This window comes from Scheffersomyces coipomensis (genome assembly GCF_036884675.1).
Source record: "Scheffersomyces coipomensis strain NRRL Y-17651 chromosome Unknown DFJ63scaffold_3, whole genome shotgun sequence".
NCBI lineage: Eukaryota > Fungi > Ascomycota > Pichiomycetes > Serinales > Debaryomycetaceae > Scheffersomyces > Scheffersomyces coipomensis.
This window is the reverse complement of record NW_027042894.1, coordinates 918,061-940,123: the sequence shown is the minus strand read 5'-3', so window position 1 is coordinate 940,123 and position 22,063 is coordinate 918,061. Positions and strand designations below refer to the sequence as shown.

General features: G+C 30.2%; 8 protein-coding genes across 8 annotated transcripts; 4 read left to right on the top strand and 4 right to left on the bottom strand. All coding sequences in view use genetic code 12, as the record gives it.

Moving 5' to 3' along the window:
• Positions 1-104: 104 nt before the first annotated feature.
• Positions 105-4,022, bottom strand: DFJ63DRAFT_286774 (translation initiation factor 3 subunit; the record flags this gene model as incomplete). Its single annotated transcript, XM_064905002.1, has 2 exons — positions 105-1,691; positions 1,848-4,022. The coding sequence occupies 2 exons, from the start codon at positions 4,020-4,022 to the stop codon at positions 105-107; spliced, it is 3,762 nt and encodes a 1,253-aa protein (XP_064762617.1).
• A 1,026-nt stretch (positions 4,023-5,048) lies between these two features.
• DFJ63DRAFT_334834 (SCF ubiquitin ligase complex subunit) lies at positions 5,049-7,250 on the top strand (the record flags this gene model as incomplete). The annotated part of the gene is made up of 1 exon (XM_064908107.1): positions 5,049-7,250. The coding sequence occupies one exon, from the start codon at positions 5,049-5,051 to the stop codon at positions 7,248-7,250; it is 2,202 nt and encodes a 733-aa protein (XP_064762616.1).
• A 665-nt stretch (positions 7,251-7,915) lies between these two features.
• On the top strand, positions 7,916-12,522 carry RPM2 (ribonuclease P). The gene has a single exon (XM_064903232.1). It carries the CDS (start codon positions 8,156-8,158, stop codon positions 12,290-12,292), a length of 4,137 nt encoding a protein of 1,378 aa, XP_064762615.1. The 5' UTR covers positions 7,916-8,155; the 3' UTR covers positions 12,293-12,522.
• Positions 12,523-12,824: 302 nt separating this feature from the next.
• On the top strand, positions 12,825-13,796 carry DFJ63DRAFT_334832 (uncharacterized protein; the record flags this gene model as incomplete). Its single annotated transcript, XM_064908106.1, has 1 exon — positions 12,825-13,796. One exon carries the CDS (start codon positions 12,825-12,827, stop codon positions 13,794-13,796), a length of 972 nt encoding a protein of 323 aa, XP_064762614.1.
• Positions 13,797-13,900: 104 nt separating this feature from the next.
• Positions 13,901-16,492, bottom strand: MNN15 (putative alpha-1,3-mannosyltransferase; the record flags this gene model as incomplete). Its single annotated transcript, XM_064906002.1, has 1 exon — positions 13,901-16,492. The coding sequence occupies one exon, from the start codon at positions 16,490-16,492 to the stop codon at positions 13,901-13,903; it is 2,592 nt and encodes an 863-aa protein (XP_064762613.1).
• A 748-nt stretch (positions 16,493-17,240) lies between these two features.
• YBN5 (Obg-like ATPase) lies at positions 17,241-18,580 on the bottom strand. Its single transcript, XM_064903233.1, has one exon. The coding sequence runs from the start codon at positions 18,449-18,451 to the stop codon at positions 17,261-17,263; it is 1,191 nt and encodes a 396-aa protein (XP_064762612.1). The 5' UTR covers positions 18,452-18,580; the 3' UTR covers positions 17,241-17,260.
• Positions 18,410-19,148, top strand: MRPL37 (mitochondrial 54S ribosomal protein mL54). The gene has a single exon (XM_064903234.1). It carries the CDS (start codon positions 18,709-18,711, stop codon positions 19,054-19,056), a length of 348 nt encoding a protein of 115 aa, XP_064762611.1. The 5' UTR covers positions 18,410-18,708; the 3' UTR covers positions 19,057-19,148.
• Positions 19,149-19,239: 91 nt separating this feature from the next.
• Positions 19,240-21,939, bottom strand: DFJ63DRAFT_286521 (uncharacterized protein; the record flags this gene model as incomplete). The annotated part of the gene is made up of 2 exons (XM_064904979.1): positions 19,240-21,695; positions 21,810-21,939. The coding sequence occupies 2 exons, from the start codon at positions 21,937-21,939 to the stop codon at positions 19,240-19,242; spliced, it is 2,586 nt and encodes an 861-aa protein (XP_064762610.1).
• Positions 21,940-22,063: the final 124 nt, after the last annotated feature.

Below are 22,063 nucleotides of genomic sequence, written 5' to 3'. Positions count from 1 at the left end.
TCGACAATAGCATAAAGGTTTAGATAAATATATTTGATTTTGAACGTTTCATATGCGAACTATGTACAGAGACGTAATTGATTAGATTACTATAAACAAGGTATTTACTTTTTAGATTTTTTGGCAGATGAAGCCTTTTTGGCATTCTTTTTAGGTTGATTACCTTCAATAAAGTTTAAAATATCTTCAATTGATTTTGAGGCAATTTCAGGATCAGGTTGAGGGATATTGTTCTTTTTAGAATTTCCATTCTTCTTTCCATTGGTAACTGTTTCAGTATTAGATTTAACTCTAACTTTATTGTTACCACTTGCAGCAGCTTGTTCAGCGAGTTGTTTCTTCTTTTGTTGTTCTTGAACTTTCAAATATTCTTGATAAGTTTTAAGTGTACCAACATATTTGTCAGCTTGTTTAGATAAGGAATCATCAGGTCCAAGAAGTTTAGTAAGAACATCTTGAGCATTGATATAATAATCTAAAGCTTCATTAAATTTACTGGATTGAAGTAATAAAGTGGCTAATCTGAAATAGATAACACCTGAAATTTGCGAATACTTACCATTAAGCTTGATGGATAATTCAAGAGCTTGTTCAAATAATTTAGTAGCTTGAGTAAATAAACCAGCTCTGAATAAATTATCTGCTAAATTAGTTAAAGTATTAATTAAAGCTGGATGTTCTTTACCATAAACCGAAGTCCAAATATTAATAGCATGTTGATATAATTTGAATGAGTTGGTTAAATTCAAAGTAGCTGATTCATAATAACCTGAATTCATGAATGCATTAATAGAGTCGAAAGAATCATACCCACTAGTTCTTTCAGCGATAATGGCAGACTTACGAGAAATAAGAGCAGCTTCTTTATCTTCACCTAATTCAGCGTAGATTTGAGCAATTCTAGGATAAAGTCTAGCGGTTTCGATGTTAACTCTACCGAAGATTTGTTCATGGATGGAAAGTAATTCATTCAAAAGTGTGAAACCTAATTCTCTTTGATCTTCGGAAAGATGAGATCTAACCCCTTGGAAGATATCATCAAGTAATGATGGTTTATATGATGAGTCCTTTACATTTGGAACGAAATTAACTATATCATCAACGACGAAGATTGAGTTTCTTTCAATGACTTTCTCAACCACAGACACGGTTTTACTCTTCTTACCCTTTTTCTTAGAATGGGAAGTTTCAATAGATTGGGATTTAACAGCAAGACTTTCCTTAACAGTTTCAAATTCTTCTTTGGTGAAGACGTAATCTTGAGCTTTCCATTGAATACCGAATTTAATACTGATTTCTCTTAGTAATTGGGCTGGTCTCACTGAAGTATCAATCCAATCAATTGGTAAAGTGTATCTGAATCTGGCATAAACTTCCTTTTGAACAAGGTCAGCGATAGAAGCAGTGTTAAGTTTGGTGAAAGCAAAATTTTCTTCAGGTAAGAATGAAGCAAGAGTTTGATCAATTTCAATAGTTGGAGAATCTGTGATCTTACTACCTAATAAACAATTATGGAAATGGGCCACGACATATGGAGATAATAATGGTGGGAGGCTAGAAGTTAATTTACGTAAGATATGCTTGGAAGCTCTAGCAATCATTTCTTGGACGGAAAGTTTATAAAGAACTTCATAATTAGCCACGGTTTGTTCAATGGTAGCTTTTGATTCTTCTTCTTCTTCTGATTCTTCCTTAGATTCTTCTTCAGACTTCTTTTCTTCAGTTTCAGCTGGTTTAGTTTCTTCTTCTTCTTTCTTAGTTTCTGATTCAGCTTGTCTTTTAGCAACTTCTTCTTCATTTTGTTTAATGATAGCTTCAGTTTCAGCAATAGCTTTATTCTTTTCAACTAAAGCTTGTTCAGCAATATATCCTAAATATCTTAAATTAACCCCCTTTCTATGTAATGATTCAGTTAATTGAGTACCATCGAAAGGAGCCAATTCATTAGGATATTCAACTAAGAATTCTTTAATTAAATGATCTTTAACAAAAGTAGAAATATCTCTAACTCCACTTTGATCATCTTCAGATTCACTAGCACCTGAAAAGGCATCAGGGTTGAAAACAATTTGATCGGTAGGTAAGACGATTTGAGGTTTTTCACCATCCTTTGATGATTGACCATCACCTTCCTGTTCTAATTTTTCAGTTTCAGCTTTGAAAAGAGCAGATGCTTTACGTTTCCACCATTCAGCAATAGCTTCATGTCTAATAAGGGATTCAGCATGAGGATAAGAAGTTTCAGGATTGGCAATATCGAAATTTTGTTCAGTGAATGAAATATCACGAGGAGTGGTTCTAAATAAATCAATGACATATTTACGACCATCAGATCCTTTAATACCTTTAGTATCTTTTGAAACCACTAATTCTGATTCAGACTTGGTAGATTCATCAAGTTCGACTTTATGAGCTTTTAAATGGAAAACTTCAGCCACCGATTTCAAAGGTTCTTCAAAAGATTTATCTTCCAAGATCTTCAATCCATCAGTAGATAAACCATAAGAAACTTTTTCATCATCTTCATTTTCATTCACATTTTGAGTGAAAATACCTGGAACAGGAGCCTGACAAATGATTCTTCTACCTAAATAATCAACCACAGTAGTAGCTAAATTATGAACTCCTCTAATATCAGCTCTATTCATAGCCTTAACACCGGCTAAATCCTTAGAAGCGACATATCTTGCGGCTTCATCGGCCCCAGTTTCAGCGTAGACATCAGCAGTCGTGGCACTTGAAGAATAGAAAATCCCATTTTTTAAATAGATATGTCTTTCTGGTTCTTCATTTGGATTCATAGGGGTTAAATTACCATTAACGATATTGATGGCGGTTTCCGTAGCGATTTTAGTGAAATCGTGTAATGATTTTTGAATCAATTTATCTCTAACGACTCTTTCTTGAATGGTTGAAGTTGGTAAATCACGAATGGATTGAATATCTTCATTCCAATCTTTAACGTAATCAGATCCATCGACCCCATTGGAAATCAACGGTAATTGAGATCTTGAAAGATCAGGTTGATGAGAGATTGATTTAACATCGACAATCCAAGGAGTGGCTAAAGTTGCGTTTTGAGGTAATAAATAAGTTTCTGGATGTTCACTAGTAGAAGATAATCTGATTTCATTTTCATCAATAGTTTTGGAGAATAATGGTGAAACTTGATCGATTAAATTATATAAAAGGAAATGTTTGAAGAATTTCCCCTTTTCAAGGACTTTTAAATCAGGATTGAAATTAGTGGATGATGATTTATTAACAAAGAAACCAGAATAATGACACGTAATATGAAAGATTTCTCCTTCTAAAGATTGTAAAGTTAAGTATAACAAATCTCCTTTATTTTTTTGAAAAGTTGGAACTGGAGACCATTGAGAGATGGTTAATGATTTAATTGGGATTCTTAATTTATCACTGACATTATCAAAAGTTGGATGAAAGTTTGAATTATCTGAGATTTGACAGATTTCATCACTAATTTGAGCAAGATGTGATAATTCTTGTTCAGAAATTTCCACTTTTGATTGATCTTCTTTAGTTTCACCTTCTTCTTCAACTTTATTTTCATTGATTTCATTTAAAGATAAAGTATTAAAGGCAGTAGCACCTCTTGAAGCGACATTATCCTCGGTGATTCTATCGATATAATGTAAACCGATCACTTCTCTGAATCTTGTAATTTGATCATATACTGAAGCTAAAGTATAAGGTTTTTCCTTCACAGTAATTTTCAATTCTGATTCAATTTGTAAATCTAATTGTTCAATAATAACACTAAAAGGAGTTAAAGCATCGAAAGTTTCAGATACATTTACATTTTGAATGAATAAATTATAATTGGTAAGATTCTTACTAACAGGAAGAATCAAAAGTGATTGTCTTAAATCATTTAAATCTTCTTCATAATTGGAAGGAATATGTAAATTGTCACCGGCATTTAAAACCTTAGGCAACTCCACTACAAGAGTGAGTTCCTTAGCGACTTGTTGACTTTCAGTAACCTCCTCACTTGACATTATCAACCACAGATGACTACTTAATCTTACAAGTTTTTCATAATTTTTCAACTCTTTAAATTTTTCAATTTTTCACTCGACGGTTCGAAGTCAAATTTTTTTCTCTCTCTCTCTTTCTCAGTCATTAATTAATTTTTTTTTTGCAATTTTTATTTTGTGGAGAAGATGGGAAGAACACTATACATAGTTAAAGAGGAATAACTGAATTACCATATATATTTAACGACAAGTTATGAATTCAATATTATATAGTCTACTGAGCAGTATGTATACTTGTATGACATATTCCCCTAGAACTCTTCTCAATAAAGAAGGAAGTTAATATGAGGTGATGTAATATACTTCATAATAAGACTCAGAGTCATAATGAGAGAGTGATGATGGATATAATGTCATCACATTCTTTAAAAGTTATAATAGATAGCGTAATGGAACTAACCAACTTCATGTATACTATCAACTTAATATATTCAAATTAGGGATATTTTGCAACATTCCTGAAACTGATACTATAATAGTTAAATCATAACATATGCGCAACAACGTGGACTCGACACTCTTTAAAATAATGGGAACACAACCATTTAGCGTATGATGATAACTTACTTCCCCCTTGTTTTGTAACTCTTTCAAATAAATGTAACTGTTGATTTCATCACTAAAAATCATGTAATATCAAAACAAACACGTCCTGTTAATTAATAGTATACATGGTTTACATTAGTATTAGCTATTATTAGTTAATACCAATTAATTACTTAAATGATCGAGGATACCTCCTACTAGTAATTGTATAAACAGCAACACTCTGCTAAACTATGTTGTTAATCATCTCTATGAATCATCTTCAAGCTATTAGTAGAAATGGTGGGAGCGGGTCATATCATAAACTATGTGCAGGTCTGACTTTCCCGATCAAAAAATTTGGGATACTATAAATAAACACTTTGATAACTACATCATAGATCAAGTTAATTACTTCTTTTAGTAAGTTAACTAAGTTTAAACAACTTATAAGGAGGAGAAATGGATGTGGCGAATCATGAAGAAGAAGCAGTTAAAACTTCAAGGGTTGATAAACTTGGTAATACCATTGTTTCAGCTCCATCATCACCTATCAAACAACGAAAATTATCATCATCAATAGTTGAACCTCCACCTAAAACCACTATAAATGACTTACCTAATGAAGTCTTGGTCAGAGTGTTCTCCAATCTACAAGTGACGGAATTAAATCAATTACGAGTGGTTTGTAAACGATGGAATTTCGTTATGAATGATAAACATACTTGGAATCAATCATTTAAATCTAAATTTAATACTCCTAGAGTTTTCCCATCAGTTACAAATTCTTATAATTGGATGCATGAATATGTCACCCGTACAGATGCTATTCGCAAATGGAAACGAGGAACTTCATTTCATAATCGGTATAGTTTATCATATTCTGAAGCCCCTATGATGATTACTCAACAAATATCTGATTTTAATGCCAATTCTCGATTAGGGAAACTTATTCTGTATGATCAAAGATCAGGTGAAGTTCGGATCCATGGCTTAAAAGATACTCGGAATCTTTCATATTTACCTAGTCCAAGTATGAATTATAATTTTGATCAAGTATGTGTTTTATTAACTCAGAAATATTTATTAGTGGGGAAAAGAAATGGTTGTTTGGATATTAGAAGTTTACCAACCATGTCATCACAACAATCTGCATATTCATATAAGACGATTGATACTAATGATGGAAGTCCTCCTCCTCTAGAACAAGTTCAAGGAGAAGGAACTGATAATAATGAGGAAGTTCAAGTTGAAATACAAAATTCATCACAAGTTCCAGTTTTATCCATTGCCTTCAATCCTGAAGCCAGTCAAAAATATAAACGAGGAGATATCATAACAGGATCAGCTACAGGTAGTTTAAAAACATGGAGTCTATTAGGTCAATTAATAAAACGAGTAAGAATCCAATCGGAAGTGATTTTAAACATAGCGAGTGATTTTAAAAAATTCATTATAGTCAATACGGAAACTAATGTTTATATCATTGATTATCTAGAATTAACTATCCTTAAAAAGATCCCCCTTGGATTCACGATTTGGAATGAATATCAAGGTCCTCGTAACATCGAGTATTACTTGAGATTTCGAGACTGTAAAAATCAACTAGATGTTGATTTTGCTGATTTTAATATCATTATAAATTATAAACGATACATTAAAGTATACAATTTCAAAGATTTGAATAATATACTTATGAAAGATTTGACATTACCCGATCATATTACTATAACGATCTCGAAAATGCAAGATTTAACCTTATCACGACAAAAGAGAGCCCGAAATAAAAATATCATTGGGAAAGATGGATTATTGTTTGCTAATCTTTTATCAGATGATAGGATTATTATCTGGAATGTTAGGAATGAATATGATGATGAAACAGGGATAATTCCTATCACAACCCTTCGACCTAAGATGACTTATGATAAATATTATCCTGGTTTAGAAGATTTTATAGAAGAGAATGAATTACAATCGATAACAGCTATAACCATCAATAGTTTATTCATTGCCGTGGGTGGGTATAAAGGGGTTTGTAAATTATATGATAATTTCACAGGAGCATGTTTGAGAGTGATATCATTAAAGAATCCTAAACATTTTTCATTATATGCCCCTAATGTGGTTATACCTACTAGTTTTATTCATTTGAATCCTGATGTTAGAGATTGTAATGGAGTGATTAGTAGTAGTATTGGGTATTGTCAATATTTCCAATTTGGAGATTTGACGACTGATGTGAATGATGGAAAGAAATCGAATAATGGATCATTTCTGAAAAATAATAATCGATTATCAGCTACTAAAATCAAGAGACAAATTCATTATGCTGTAGAAGATTTTGAAAGAGATATTGAAGATGAAAGACTTCGAGAAGAATTGGCCCTTAAGTTTAATGGAGATGATGAGACGAGATTAAAGAATTTTTTGAATGAAGAAGGAGGTGAAGAAGGAGTAGATGAAGAATTAGCATTGGCCATTGCATTAAGTCAAAGTCAACATCAACATCAACTTGATCAACAATATAGTCGTGATATATCCCAAGTTTCAAGTCTAGGTGAAGTTGATGGAGAAGAAGAAAATGATGAAGAACTTCAATTAGCATTAGAATTATCCCGTATAATGCACGAAGAAGAAACCAATGGATATGGTGAAGTATAAACCTTTTATAGAATTTATTTATTTATTTATTTATTTATTAATTGTAAAATATATTTATATTTTTGCAGCATTGGCCGTACTGTATATAGGCATGTCGTTACATACAGGACATTCACTGGAAATTAAACACCGAGACAAAAATCAGATAATTTGTTTCCCGTAAAATTCCGTTGGAGTTAACCTGTAAAATGGACCAGTTCAAACCCCATTTTACATTTTCTCGTCAATTATACAGATTAGATGGATTTACAATTTTTAAAACTTACAGTTTAAAAGGATTTATCAATCGTTACTTCCATCTTGGTTTTAACCCTTACCCTTTTCCCTTAATTGATTGTTTGTTTATTCCTATTCAGATTTGCCATCCATATTTGTTGATAGTTTCACAATTTACAGTTGATGATAACTTTCTTTCTTCTCAGTAGTAGTATCCCATAGCCTCAATTCAGGTTGAACCAATTCAACCTAGACCAATTGAAAACTGCCCAGTATACTGATTCAGAGTCGTTCCATAGTTTCATTTTGTGCTGTAAATATTTTTTTTTTTTACAACCCGATCCCTCCCCAAAAAAAATTTTCCCTGACCGTCATTTTACAGCAGGAAGAAATTGGCAGTCAAAACGAACAAACTATCAACAACTATCATACCGTCCATCAATCCATCCTAACCAACAGACTGATCAATCCATCAATCAATCAGCTCATCAGTCAACTCATTGAAAAGGACTCTCTGCATCTTCATCAATATACTGTTGGCATTCACTTGTTTAATGGTACTACAATCGTTCATAGACAACATCATCATTTAGATTCTTCATTTCATTAACCATATCATATTCATATTGTCTTTACATCCATTCAATCAATCACAGCATACTATACCCCTCTAATCTATTCTTGTCACAATGGTGTTTATGAATCTTATAAGGCATTCCAAATACCCTTGTAACTATAAAGAGAAATTACAATTCTTTCAGAGTTCATATTTCAACTATTATTTCAACAACAATAGTCTTGCTAGATACTATTTCTTCTATAATACAAATTGGGCTAATGGTGGTCCTCATCCTTCCAATCGTGGTTATGCTGAAGATCATTTCTTAAGTATCGATAATGGTCATTATGGATTATATTATTCCATGTATAATCATGATTCAGAACGTAAAAGTCAACAGGTTGAAGATGAAAGATATATCGTTGAATATTTAGTTCGTGAAAGTAAGAAATTACAGCAATATTGTATTTGTGAAAATATCAATCATATAAAGAGATCAACCATTATATTTATGAAATTATTTAATTTGGATGTTCATCATAATTTTAAACTTTTAAAGAAATTCACTAATGTGTTGTTATTATCTACTTCATCATTCATATGTGGAACTAATGCTGATCACCATCATCATCATCAAGTCATAGGTCAAAAATTACATGATTTAATTAACACTGCATCATCTTCACCTTTCTTAATTCATGTACGTAATTTCACTACTTTTAATCCTTTACCAAAAGATATAACCTTGGATGAAGAAAAGATATTCGAATTAGTTAATGAAAATCAACCATTACTAGAAGAAAATGCCAAAATCACTCAAATTCAAAAACAATCTCCTGCTCCTGTTCAAAAATCAGATGGTGAGGATATTTTAAATGTTTCTTCTGATGTTGCATCTTCTACTTCATTGACTACTTCAACTGAAATAGAATCAAATGATTCATTTGAAGAATCTTTATTAAATTCACAAATCTCAAACATACTTTCAACTTATGCAAATTATTCCAAACCAGAAGAATTGAATATCATTTATCCATTGTTTCAATCATTAAAGAGAAATGATTTATCATTACCAAATATCGATTTATATAATGTGGTTCTCAACTCTATAGAAAAGAGAGCCTTGGATTCAGAATTAAGTTTGGAAGCCATTGAAAATAAATTAACTACCTTATTAACCATTTATCAAGATGTCTTAGGTTCTGGTGTTAAACCAAATTTTGAAACTTATAATATAGTATTATCAAACTTATTACAAGGTAGTTTGAATTGTCATGCTTTATTATCCAATAATCAATTCTATCATGTGGAAATTATTAATAAAGGACAAGAATTTACTCAAGTTGCTCTTGAATTATTAATGTCAATCAAGAATTTAAATCATTTGAATTTGAATGTATTAATTCCAAACTTCATTAAAGCTTTGAATTTAAATCCAAGTTTATTGAATAAGGAAATCATCGAATTATTAATGGATCATCTTCCAACTCTTGATTCTTCTTCATCGTTTAACAATGTCAATGAAATCATTAAATTAACTAATCATTTTACTCAATTTAATATCTTCAATGGTGATTCGAAACAAATTTATGAATACATTTTATCATTATATGAATCATATAAAGTCAAAGCAACAGAGAAGGAAAATGAATTTATCATTTATGCTAATTTAATCGATAGTTTAATTCGTAATAATCAATTCCAATCTGCTAGTGAATTCTTAGATGATATTTTATTCGATTATAAAGAGTCATTAGAATTCCATGTGAGACCTTCAAAAGAACAAATTTCCTTAGTCATTTCAACTTATTTGAATGGAATTATCAACAATACTAAAGCTAATAATGTTTCATTACTTCAAACTTATGAATTATTAACTAAATTTAATCGTATTAGTTATATTCCTGATGTTTCTGTATCAGTTTATAATTCATTGATTCATAAGTATATTCAATACTGTAATGAATTATCAGTCATGAAAGATAAATCAGAATTACATCAACAAAATTATAAAGTAATTGGTAGTTTATATGACTATGTGGCTATCAGAAAAGATTATCAAGCTACTCCTACTGTTCAATTTGTTAAGGATTCTAATAGTGTATGTCGTGAATCATTATTAGATAAAAGTATTGATATGGGCGATCATGAACGAGTTTTCCAATTAATTAAAGAAATCTTATTAAAGAATCATTTAATCTATGATCTCAGTATATTCAAGAAATTACTTAACTATTTATATAATGGAGTTATGTACAACAAAATCGATGCTAATGGTGAACCATTCAATCAATATTACTTTGGATTAATTTGGAATTTAATTGAAACTCAATCCATTCATTATGAAGGTAATTCTCGTGATTTGAGTGATTTCCTTTCGGAATTTGTTAATTATTTAATTATAATTCCTCAATTACCAACTGGAACATTTAATGTATCTACTGTTACTTATTATAATATTCAATTAATTATGAATTCATTATTTATTAATAGATTAGTTGATCAATTTGATTTACAAAAGGATAGTGTTTATGGTTTAGTATTAATTTCAAAGTTTTTAATGACATTTGAAAATCAAGATTTAACTACTGCTAATAAAATCCTTCAATATCAAGCTAAATTAATTAATCAATTTGAAGATTCTGATAATCATTATATTGAATTAGGATCTAATTTACAAGAATTTAAAGTTGATTTAATTAATCATTTCAAATCATTAATCAATCAAAATTTAACTAATGATGATATTGAATTATCTACTACGATCTTAGATGCTTGTACTATGAGTGATATTAAGATTCCTTATGAAACCAAAGCTATCAAGAATGATTCTTTGAATCTTAATTATGATCTTAATTTAAGCTATTTATTAAATGTTAGTTATAAAGCTGGAGTTGCTCAATTCATTGAATTGTTTAATAAAGGATATAATTTCAGTTCTATGACTTGGGAAATTATGATTAATTATAATTTCATTAATGAATATTTAGAAAAGAATTCATCGATTAGAGCTAGAGATTTTATAGAACGAATTTGGGCTCTGAATTTTAATCATGAATTAAAAATTGAATTAATGACTCGTTTAATGAATATTCAAAGTGATAAGACTAATATTAAGATTTTTGAAATTTTAAATCAAAATCCAAGTTTAATGTTAAATGGTACTGAAATTGATAATAAATTACTAGGTAATTTATTCCAAATGGCAAAGGAATCATCTAATGTTTATTTCAAAAAGTTGATTTCTAATCCTGAATTTTTCGATAATGTTTATGCTATTAATTCCCAATTCACTTGGGTCGATGATTATTTGTCATTATTAAAAGAATTAGAGGAATATCAATTGATTATTCAAATTGTTGACCAATTTGAATTTAACAATACTGTGGATAAGGAATTTAATCAAACTTATTTCAAAGTTATTATTAATTACTTGAATGCATTATTAAAAACAAGATCATTACAAGCATTTAATACTACTTTCCAACAAACATTCATGCAAAGAAATCAATCATATCTTCATGAAAGAGAATTGATTGAATTATTAATCAATTACAATTTAATGATTGGATCTAACAAGAGTATTGAAATGATTAATGAATCATTTATAAAATATGCCAATTTATCAACTAATATTCGTGAAAATTTAGCTTTAGCTAGATTAATTAACAATTTGAAGGATGATAAATTTGAAGATTCATTTAAAAATGGAGGTTGTTTAACTGTTAAAGAGTTTTCCATCCGATTACTTAGTGGAGACTTGGGACAAATGATTCAATTATATAATTCCAATCAAGCTATGTTAGTTAATAAAGCCACTAAACTGGAATTCATTGGATATATCTTCAACACATTGATTGAAGTTAGTGAATCCAGAAGTAACATTGAAAAATCAATCATTTATAACAAGTTCAATACTGTTATGAAATTCTTACAAATGAATCAATTCAAAAGTTTATCAAGTGATAACTTAACTATTATAATTCAATTATTAACCAAACTTAAATCAACAGAGGTATTACATTTCTTATTAATGAGATTACTTGTGGATAACAACAAGAAATTCACCAATGTGCTTAATTTTTACTTTATGGAAGTTCAATTATTGGAATATAAAGATAAATTAAAGACATTATATTGGTTGAATAAAGCATTCAAATACTTGAAAGATGATTCAACTATTCGTTCCATTAAACAATTCTGTAAACTCAATTCCATCAGTTTACCAAAGCTCACTCAAGATGAGTTCATAACTTCATCTTTATAATGATTTTCCTTCCTCCTGTTCATCTCCTACCATACCCTCTCTCCTTTATATCATCACACATTCTTTTATTTATGACTTTTTTACGTTTACTCTATTTATTTACTTACTTATTTATTTTTTTATGGCTGGTGGTGTCTGTCTCTTTATTATTTATAGTCTAATCTACTAGACTAATCTGGGTGTTATGTGTCATGTTTATATATTCTATGTTATACAAATATAAATCATATATAATAATAAACTTGAATCAAAGTGTAATTATAATTGTGGGTATGATGTCATTCCGGATTCGGACTCGAAATCTCGGTACGATATTTTTTTTGATTTTTTGACAGGAGAGATAAGTGGGGGTTCAAGAGAGGTGGAGGGCATAACTAAGACGACGATGATAAATTGAAATATTGAAACATAAAAATGATTTATATCTTTAGATTTCTCCTTTTACGTTGATTTACCCATTATGAAGAGTAGTTTAATTAACTTATTTCAAACTTCTCGACGCGTATTATTTCAGAATACAAGACCCATCACCATGTCAGTTGAAAAGCAAGCCCATTCTACCGCTATTACATCATTTGATTTAAATCATCAAGATTATGACACGTTCCGTCCTTCATTCGTACCTCAATTAGTTGATCCATTCTTAGTTAGTTTAGGTTTAGGTAAGAAAGTTGATGATAAATTCAAATTTGATACTAATAAGACTATTGTTGAAATTGCAGCTGGTACTGGTAAATTCACCAAGAATTTAATTGATCATGGTTGGAAAGATAATTTAATCATTGTTGAACCAAGTCAAGGTATGTTGACTAGTTTTAAAAAGAATTTCCCTCAAATTAAAAATGTTCATCAAGCTTCATCTTATAAAATCCCCTTACAAGACAATACCGCTGATTCTATAATTATCGCACAAGGTTATCATTGGTTTAGTGATCAAGATAGTTTGAAAGAAATCAGTCGTGTTTTGAAACCAAATGGTACTTTAGGTTTGATTTGGAACTTCGATTATCAAACTTCAAGTCAAGATACTCCTACTGAAAAGGCTACTTTTATTAATGGTGGAAGTCTTTACTTTGATGAGCTTGATTTTAAATCTATCACAAATGCAACTCAAGTATTCAAACAATATTTCGATAAACAACCTTGGTCCGAAAGAGTATCTGAATTGATCTATAATTATGATCTTGGAGTTCCTCAATATCGTCGTGGAGATTGGAGAAAGTCGTTATCAAGTGAAGAAAGTAAATATTTCAATCCAATTTCTGAAGAATTATTTGTCTTTTACGATAAATTAATGACAAAAGATGAAGTTTATCCATATTGGGAAACAAGATCTTACATTACTGAATTAGGTAGTAATGAGAAGTTAAACGTCAAGAATAAGATCAATGAGATCATTAATCTGAATGTTACTTCGGAAAGTACTCCATATTCAGCTAAAGGAGATGATAGGTTATTAAAACCAATGGCAACTCATGCTGTTGTAGTTAAAGTTAATAAATAGACTAGAATAAATAAAATCTTAGAACCCAATTTTTTTTTTATTAAAATTTTTAAATTAAATAAATAAATAAATAAATATACTTATAAACTTTGATTATAATCTCCCTATTTAATCTTGTCATTAATGTCATCGCCATCGATTGGTGGTGGTAATATCTCTGGTTGTTCATCATCGTCATCTTTATCTGCCCCTTCATCCGTGAGTTGTTTTTGAATTTGAGCATCACTTTCCAATCCATTTCCTTTTCTATTATTAGCCAATCCATGAACTTCTCGTATATCATCAATTTGAGCTTGAACATCAACAGGAGGAGATATTATTTTAATCACTTCGTTGTTTTCTTTATTATTTTCTTTAGCTGCTTGTGCTTTATTATGAGCTTCAATACCATTGTCAATATCCACTTTACCGGGTCTTAATACGATTGGTATTGGTTTTGGTGGTGGTTCTTTATGTGGTTTTTCAACCGCACCAGATGGATTAGTTCTTGAAGCCGTTATCCAAACTTTACTTAAATAATCATAAAATTTGACATCTTCTTCTTTAAATTCAAATGAATAACCTCTATCATAAATGATTTTATCTTCCGTACTATCATAACTTTCAATTAAATCATAGGCACAGTATTGATAACCAAAACAAATTGAATTCTTAACCCAACCCTTTTGAGGATCATGATCATCAACAAATAATTGAACTTTACCATCTACAATTGGAGAAATTTCATCCACATCCTTCTTCCGTTCTTTCCATTTTTTAGCCACTGCTCTTTCTGCAGTTGAATCAGTTGGAGAATATGGTTGTCTGAAATAAGGAATTTTAGGTGGAACGATAGCTGCTCTTATCTTCAAGGGAGAACTAAATAAAACATTCAATTCTTCAGGATCTAATAACGCAAATGGATGTTTAACCCTATCTCTATAATACCCATTCTTCTTACAATACCCAAACCCAGAATTAATCCATAATAATTTCCCATCTTTACCCACATGACCAGGATGAGATGAACAAATTTCTTTAGCTTTAGTATTAGTATAATATTTATGATCATTTTTAACTGTAAATTCACCTACACTTGCTGCTTCATACTTATTAAATTCATAATTTTCATCTCCTGCCATGGATAATCCTAACCAATACATTTCTTTATCACCCCAGATCGAAGATTTAACTGGTTCTCTCCATAATGATAATGGTAATCCCATTAATAACCCTCCAAAATGTTCAACTTTATCAATCACCACCACTCCTGCTTCTTGATGATGTCTGAAACCTGTCATATAATTGTTTTTCAAGGTTTTGTCGGTGATTCTCGGTATGTCAAACAATACATCAATGGATTTCTCACTAGATGGCATTAATTTGGTGAAATAATTAGTTTCAATATAACTATTGATATCACGTAAAGTACGATCTCTAAAGAAATAAGTTTTTGAATTAAGATATTCTTCGGAATTGAAAAAATGTTCAAGTTGAACTAATGGAACTGTATCAGCATCTAACATAATGATTTCTTTAAATGAACTGAATAATAATGCAAGTACTTTATTTGAATATCCAGGGAAACCATATTTGAAATTCTTAGCGATAGTATGAACGATATTAACAAACATCACTTGTTGTTTAGGGAATTCCGATCCATATGATTTATAATCATTTAATAAATCCAATTCAGGCATGAATTTCTCATAGATGTTGGTATGTTCTTTATTTAATAAGAATTCAACATCACAAGTGGCAGTTAATTCTATATATTCCTTTGATCGTTTATTAATATCTCCCTTATAAAGAATTTGAATAGGTAATTTATTATTAAGAGCTCTTAATATTCTGATTAATCTTGTAAGATCTTTTGCATGTCTTGTAGTGGCTGATATGACAATACCTCTACCATTACTATGTTTATGAATGAATTCAATGATATTTTCCTTTTCAGGATCGAATGAGATAGTATCACCTAAGAATTCATTATCTTTATTCAAGACGGGGAATTCATTAGCTGGTATTTCTCTATGATCTGATAATTGAAATAATGGAAGATTTGGAGTTATATAATGAAATAATTTTGAAGTAAATCTATCATATAATTCTTTTAAATTAGGGGTAAGTTGATCGTCATTTTTGATAAAACATTTATCATATAATCTCATTAAAGTGGTTATATCAGCCATTTTTTGTTCAATTTGTTTAGTTTTCATGATTTGTCGATTGAAATCATTATTAATTCCTATATTATCGCGATAAGTGATATTTCTTTCATCTTCAGGTCTTGTTTTACGTAATCTATCTTGAGCTCGATGAAAGTAACCTTGTTTGTTTTCAATACTTTTATCATATAAGTAATCAGGATCCACGAAAGAAGGGAATTTCCAATCGGGATCAGTTTCATGAAATTGTTCAAACACAGCCTGACATTTTTCTTCAAGTGGTAACGCTTTAATAGCACTTAACAGTTTTGAATTGAATGATGAAATGAAATCTTTATAACCAGAATAGACATAGTTTGGATAATGGATTTCATTCTTTATGATTAAATCAGATGCTTTAAAACTTTCACTATCAAATTGTTCAAAGATGAATATATCCTGATATAACCGGTGTATGTGAATATAGTTAACATAGATGGCGGAGTAGATGGTACCACCTAAGAAGAATAGTAGTATCACAAGAGCGAATCTTCGTATGGAAACTCTCATGCTGTATACTGTATGCTAATGATGATAAATGGTGATATTGATGATGATAATAGTATATTTGAATATTTGGCAGTAAATATTTCAGATCAGATTGTTTGGGCTGCTTATATTTTTTCTGTCTAACACTTTATGGTTTTTGGCTGCCTTTTTGATAGTACTTTCTTTCTAGGCAAGTCGTAATCAATGATGATGACACAGTATGATACAGATTTGATTGATTATGAACAAAGTGATAGTTTCAAGTATCAACAAAATCAAAAAAAGCTTTTTGAATGAATTACTGAAATTACTGAAATAGGGAACAGTTTTTAGCAGGGCTTATAAGACAAAAAGGGAAAAATTTTTGACACTCTCACAATTCAACAATGAGGGCAACGTGTTTCTTACAAGATAGAGATAGGATATCAATCATCATTCAATGAAGGACAAGCCATTGACTAGATGGTATCGAAGGCGAGATGATGAGTTCAATTATCAAACCATTAGACAAATCAAAACAGAAATTATCAGAAAGGGATTGAGGGTTGTAATTACGGTACGATCACTACGTCATGACAGTTTAGTTTTAGTGAGAGGAGGATCTTTTTTTTTCTTGACCCTAATCGCCTCAAGTTATCAGTATCTAGGGGAACTTACTTACTACAATTTTCTTGATTTACAAGTATGTTTTGAATTACTATATTCAGTTAATGCCTTATATACATCTGAGATTATGGTAATATGGTGAAGTACCTTATATATGTAATGATGGTTATGTTATGCTGTAACTTAACGAGCCTTACCTTCACCAGCTTTTACATATATAACATCACCATCTTCCACGAAATAATCTTTACCCTTTTGTAATAATTTACCAGCAGCTTTAACACTAACTTCATCACGATATTCAATCAAATCTTCATATTTAATAACTTGAGCCAAAATAAAAGTTCTTTCTAAATCAGTATGAATAGTACCAGCAGCTTGAGGAGCAGTAAACCATCTTCTAATAGTCCATTCTCTAACTTCATCTGGACCACCAGTGAAAAATGAAATTAAATCTAATTTTTGTCTCATAGCAACAATAATTTTTGGTAAAGCAGATTGAGCACCTAATTCTTTACAATAAGCATCTCTTTCTTCATCAGATTCCATACCAGCTAATTTTTCTTCTAATGAAACACTAATTGGAACAATAAGATCTCCACTGGAAAATTCATCAACCCATTCTTTAATCTTTAATAAATGCTTATTCTTCTTTCTAACATAATCTCTTTCACTTAAATTAACTAAATAAATACATGGTTTAGCAGTTAAAAGTAACATTTGATTAATGGTTTCAACTTCTTTCATGGTCCAAACTTGATTAGCAACTCTTTTACCATCTTTTAATAATTGAATAATTCTTTTAACTAATTCAGCTTCTTCTTTCTTTTGTTTAACTTCTAATGATTGTCCTCCTCTTTTAGTAATTTTATCAATTCCTTCTAAATATTTTTCAGCAAATTCAATATCTTTTAATCTTAATTCTTCACTAACAATTTCTAAATCAGCAGTTGGATTAACTTCATCATTAATATGAATAATATCAGCATCATCAAAAGCACGAACAACTTGGAAAATAGCATCAACAGCTCTAATATTAGCTAAGAAATTATTACCTAATCCTTCACCTTTATGAGCACCTTTAGTTAAACCAGCAATATCATAAATAGTCATATAAGCTGGAACTTCACTCTTTGGTTTATATAATTCACATAATTTATCGAATCTTGGAGATGGAACTATAACTCTAGCTTCTTCAGGATCAATGGTTGCAAATGGATAATTGGCAGGATTTCCTAATGGACATCTAGTAATAGCTTGGAAAAAAGTGGATTTACCAACATTGGCTAACCCAACAATACCGGATTTCAAGTTATTACCTGGTCTTCCTAATAAAATTGGCTTTTCTTGAGCTCCCTTCTTCTTTGGTGGCATTTTAATTGATTGTATCTAATCTTGATTTATAAAAGGGATTTCATCAATTAGATCGATCATCTTCGAATAAATTTTTTTTTCTATGTGTTCAAAGTTGAAAAAAAAAAATATAAGAGAGACATTTTGATTTTCAGATTTTTAAATGTCGTGTGGGGACATTTTCAAAATTTATTTTTCAAAACTTTTTCATTCCAACAGATTACACCTATTTACATCAAGCTTAAGGTCATATCATATCAATTAACTCTATATCGACAATGTTCAAGTTAAGTTATAATCAAATAACTAGAACTGTTTCTAGATCCATAACAACTTCATCTATATTAAGAAACGCCACTGCCGCCACTGCCGCCACTGCCACCACTACTATACCTAAATCATCCTGTCCAGCAGGAACAGTCTTGAATTTAAAAGTTAGAAAGAATGGTGATGAACCAGTTGCATTAGAAGACTCTGAATATCCAGAATGGTTATGGGGAATGCTAGATAAAGCCCAAGTTGATGAAACTTTAAAGAAAACTGATATCATGAAATGGAGAAGAAAACAATTAAGAAAAGCTAATACTAATACCATCAAGAATAATAATTTCTTAACTCAAATGTAAGAGCTTATTATATTGTCATGTCCTTTTAGATTCTGTAAATAGTCTACCAACCTTGTATATCATTTAACGTCATTTATTACAAATTAAATTAGTCATAAGATTATATATATATAAGATGTAGTAGTAGCAGTAGTAGCTTTTATTAACATGCAGAATAGGAAAAGGTCTAAATACTTAAACTATTTACCATGGATTATCCTCATAATTCTCTCCATTATCATCATCACCCCAATTTTTATGAGCTAAAGTATTTGGAGGTAAAACTTGTTTAAACAATTCATCTCCTTTGAAATCATTAATCTTTTTATTACCATTATCATAGGTGGATTTGATTGGTTGTTGTAGGGCTAAGTTACCATCATGTTCATAATCATCATCATCTTCTTCTTCTTCATCTTCTTGTTCTCCCTTTTCATAATCATAAGTATCATTGTAATTATTACTCTTATTCTCTTGGAATATTTCTTCCACATCATCTAATATAGTGACAGGTAATGATGGTTGATATTTCTTACTTCTTAAGATTCGAACTCCACCAATACCAGATCCAAAAATATTAATCAATTCAGTAAGATTAGGTAATGCCACCCCAAAAATATAATTAGGATTCAAATAAACATATACTTCCTTGGAAAGAAATGTACTTTGAGTCATATAATGTAAATAACTTCTTGAAATTTGTGCTTCACCTTGTTCATTCAAAAGACTCTTGATTAAATATACAATTTTCTTAGGCATCTTTGGTTCATCAACTTCATATTTATACAATTTGTTAACCACTTTGTATAATTGATAATAATTCAAACAATCAAATTGATTAATGGTCATGATTAAACTTTCTTCATCCACTAACAGGGATAAACATTGTAAATATTGTAATAATTCAATGGCAGGTTGTAATTGAGTTTTTCCAATGTAATATAATGGGTTATAAAAGAATTCTAAATTATGAGGATTCTTTTTAGAATGATTTGTTTCATCTGATTTCTTCTTTCCATCTTCTTCGTCATCATCAGCGTTATTGACAGGAGTCTCAAATGCTAAATTGGCTAATTGAACAGATGTATCGTGAACCAACTTATTCAATCCACCAATATTTTCCGGTTTATTGATTTGTAAATCATGAGATCTTAACCAATCTTCAATAGCCGATATATTAAGTCTGATTTGAATGGCTTTGGATCTGGTACAATATCTTGATTGACTTATAATACGATTGAAAATTATACTATTGGTATAATAAAAAACTTGGGAGAAAGTTTGAACTTTGAAAAGATTAATAACATTATGGATTTTTAACACATAATCTAAGGCACCAAGAACTTGAACATATCTAATTGGAGAAGGTTTCATTAATTCATTTTGATTAGGAGGGTATAACATATCAAAGATATCATCATAAGTGTTGGGATGTTTTTTACTCTTTTTAAATAAATTCCAATCCTTGGCGTATAATACATTGGAAACATCGACTAAATTGGTAAAGTCTAATAAACAATCATCAATAAGAATATTCAATCTTGAATTGATTGAAAATGATAAGGTAGCAATCAATGATTGAACTATATTAATAATTTCTTGTAAAAATTTTGGAAATTTGGTATAAATTTCACTTTTAGCAAAATAAAAATGCAAAAATTGAATGACTGAAAGCCAATAACTTAATAATACAATATCACCTGCTCCACCAGCAGCAGAAGCAGCAGTTACACTACCATTGGTATTCCCATTATTGTTTTCTTGGATAGCCATATTGAATACTCCTGATTTGGTATTTGTTACTGATCTTAATCTAGCTGTAAAGCATTCGAATAAGAACTCGGTTAATTCATTACTATCCACTTTAAAATGAGAATATCGAACTAATTGAAATATTATGGCTGCTGGGATTTTCGTATCATGTTGAAACTGAATTTTAGAACTTCTAAGATTGAAAATATATTCTAATAATGATGGAATATCACTATCAGTGAACTTTAAGAATTGTTCAGGAAGTAATTTTTCATAATCAAATTCATCTAATAATGGGATTACCGGATCCTTGGATAAAGTATATTCATCATCTTCAACATTAACTTCATCTTCTTGAACTTGAACTTCTGAATATGCACCAAGACGTTGTAATTTTAATTTATTGGTTAAATCATCTAAATCTTCATCTTGACCTCCAAATGAAGATGAATTATAATAAGAATCATTTCCAATTTCCGAATCATTCCCTTCACCACCTTTCTTTAAAAGATTATGTAAAGAGAAATATTCATACATTTGAACATTTGAAGGGATGACAAGAGAAATGGCATTTTTACCATCTTCTTTAGGATCCAAATAAGGATCAGCTTGATAATTCAATAATAATTTGACCATATTCAATTGATTTAAATAGACAGCCCACATTAATGGAGTATAATTAAGAATAGTATCATGTAAATCAGGATCAGCATCATGACCCGATAATAAAGCTTCAGCAATATCATAATTATTGAAACAAATGGCATAGATCAATGCTGTTATACCTTTATTCTCATCAGGATGTAACTTATTCACCAACTGAGGATTACTACGTAAAACACTTTCCAAAGTTACAAGATCACCATCACAAGCAGCAATCAATAATTCAATCAATGATTTATTGGCGACTAAGAACGCCACCGGATGGGTTATAACTCCATCCTCACTAGCATCTCCTTCTGCTTTCCCCTCATGATTCTCATCTGTATGAGACAAAGTTGATTCCAAAGTGAATTGAAGACCCTTTTTGGCCGCAAGTATTTGACTAAGTAATGGATCAGAATAACTCACAATCTTAGGCAATGCATCCACTGCCCCACTTGCCAATGGCACTACCAGTGAGTTCAGCACCGCACTTATCCAATTATCCATCACTCCACTGTTCGTTTCTATTGTTGTAACTGGATTGGATCCTAATAATAATAATAATGATGACGATGATGACGATTCAATTCTCAAACCGATTTCTGACGTGTTAAAGCTCAAAAATTCCATT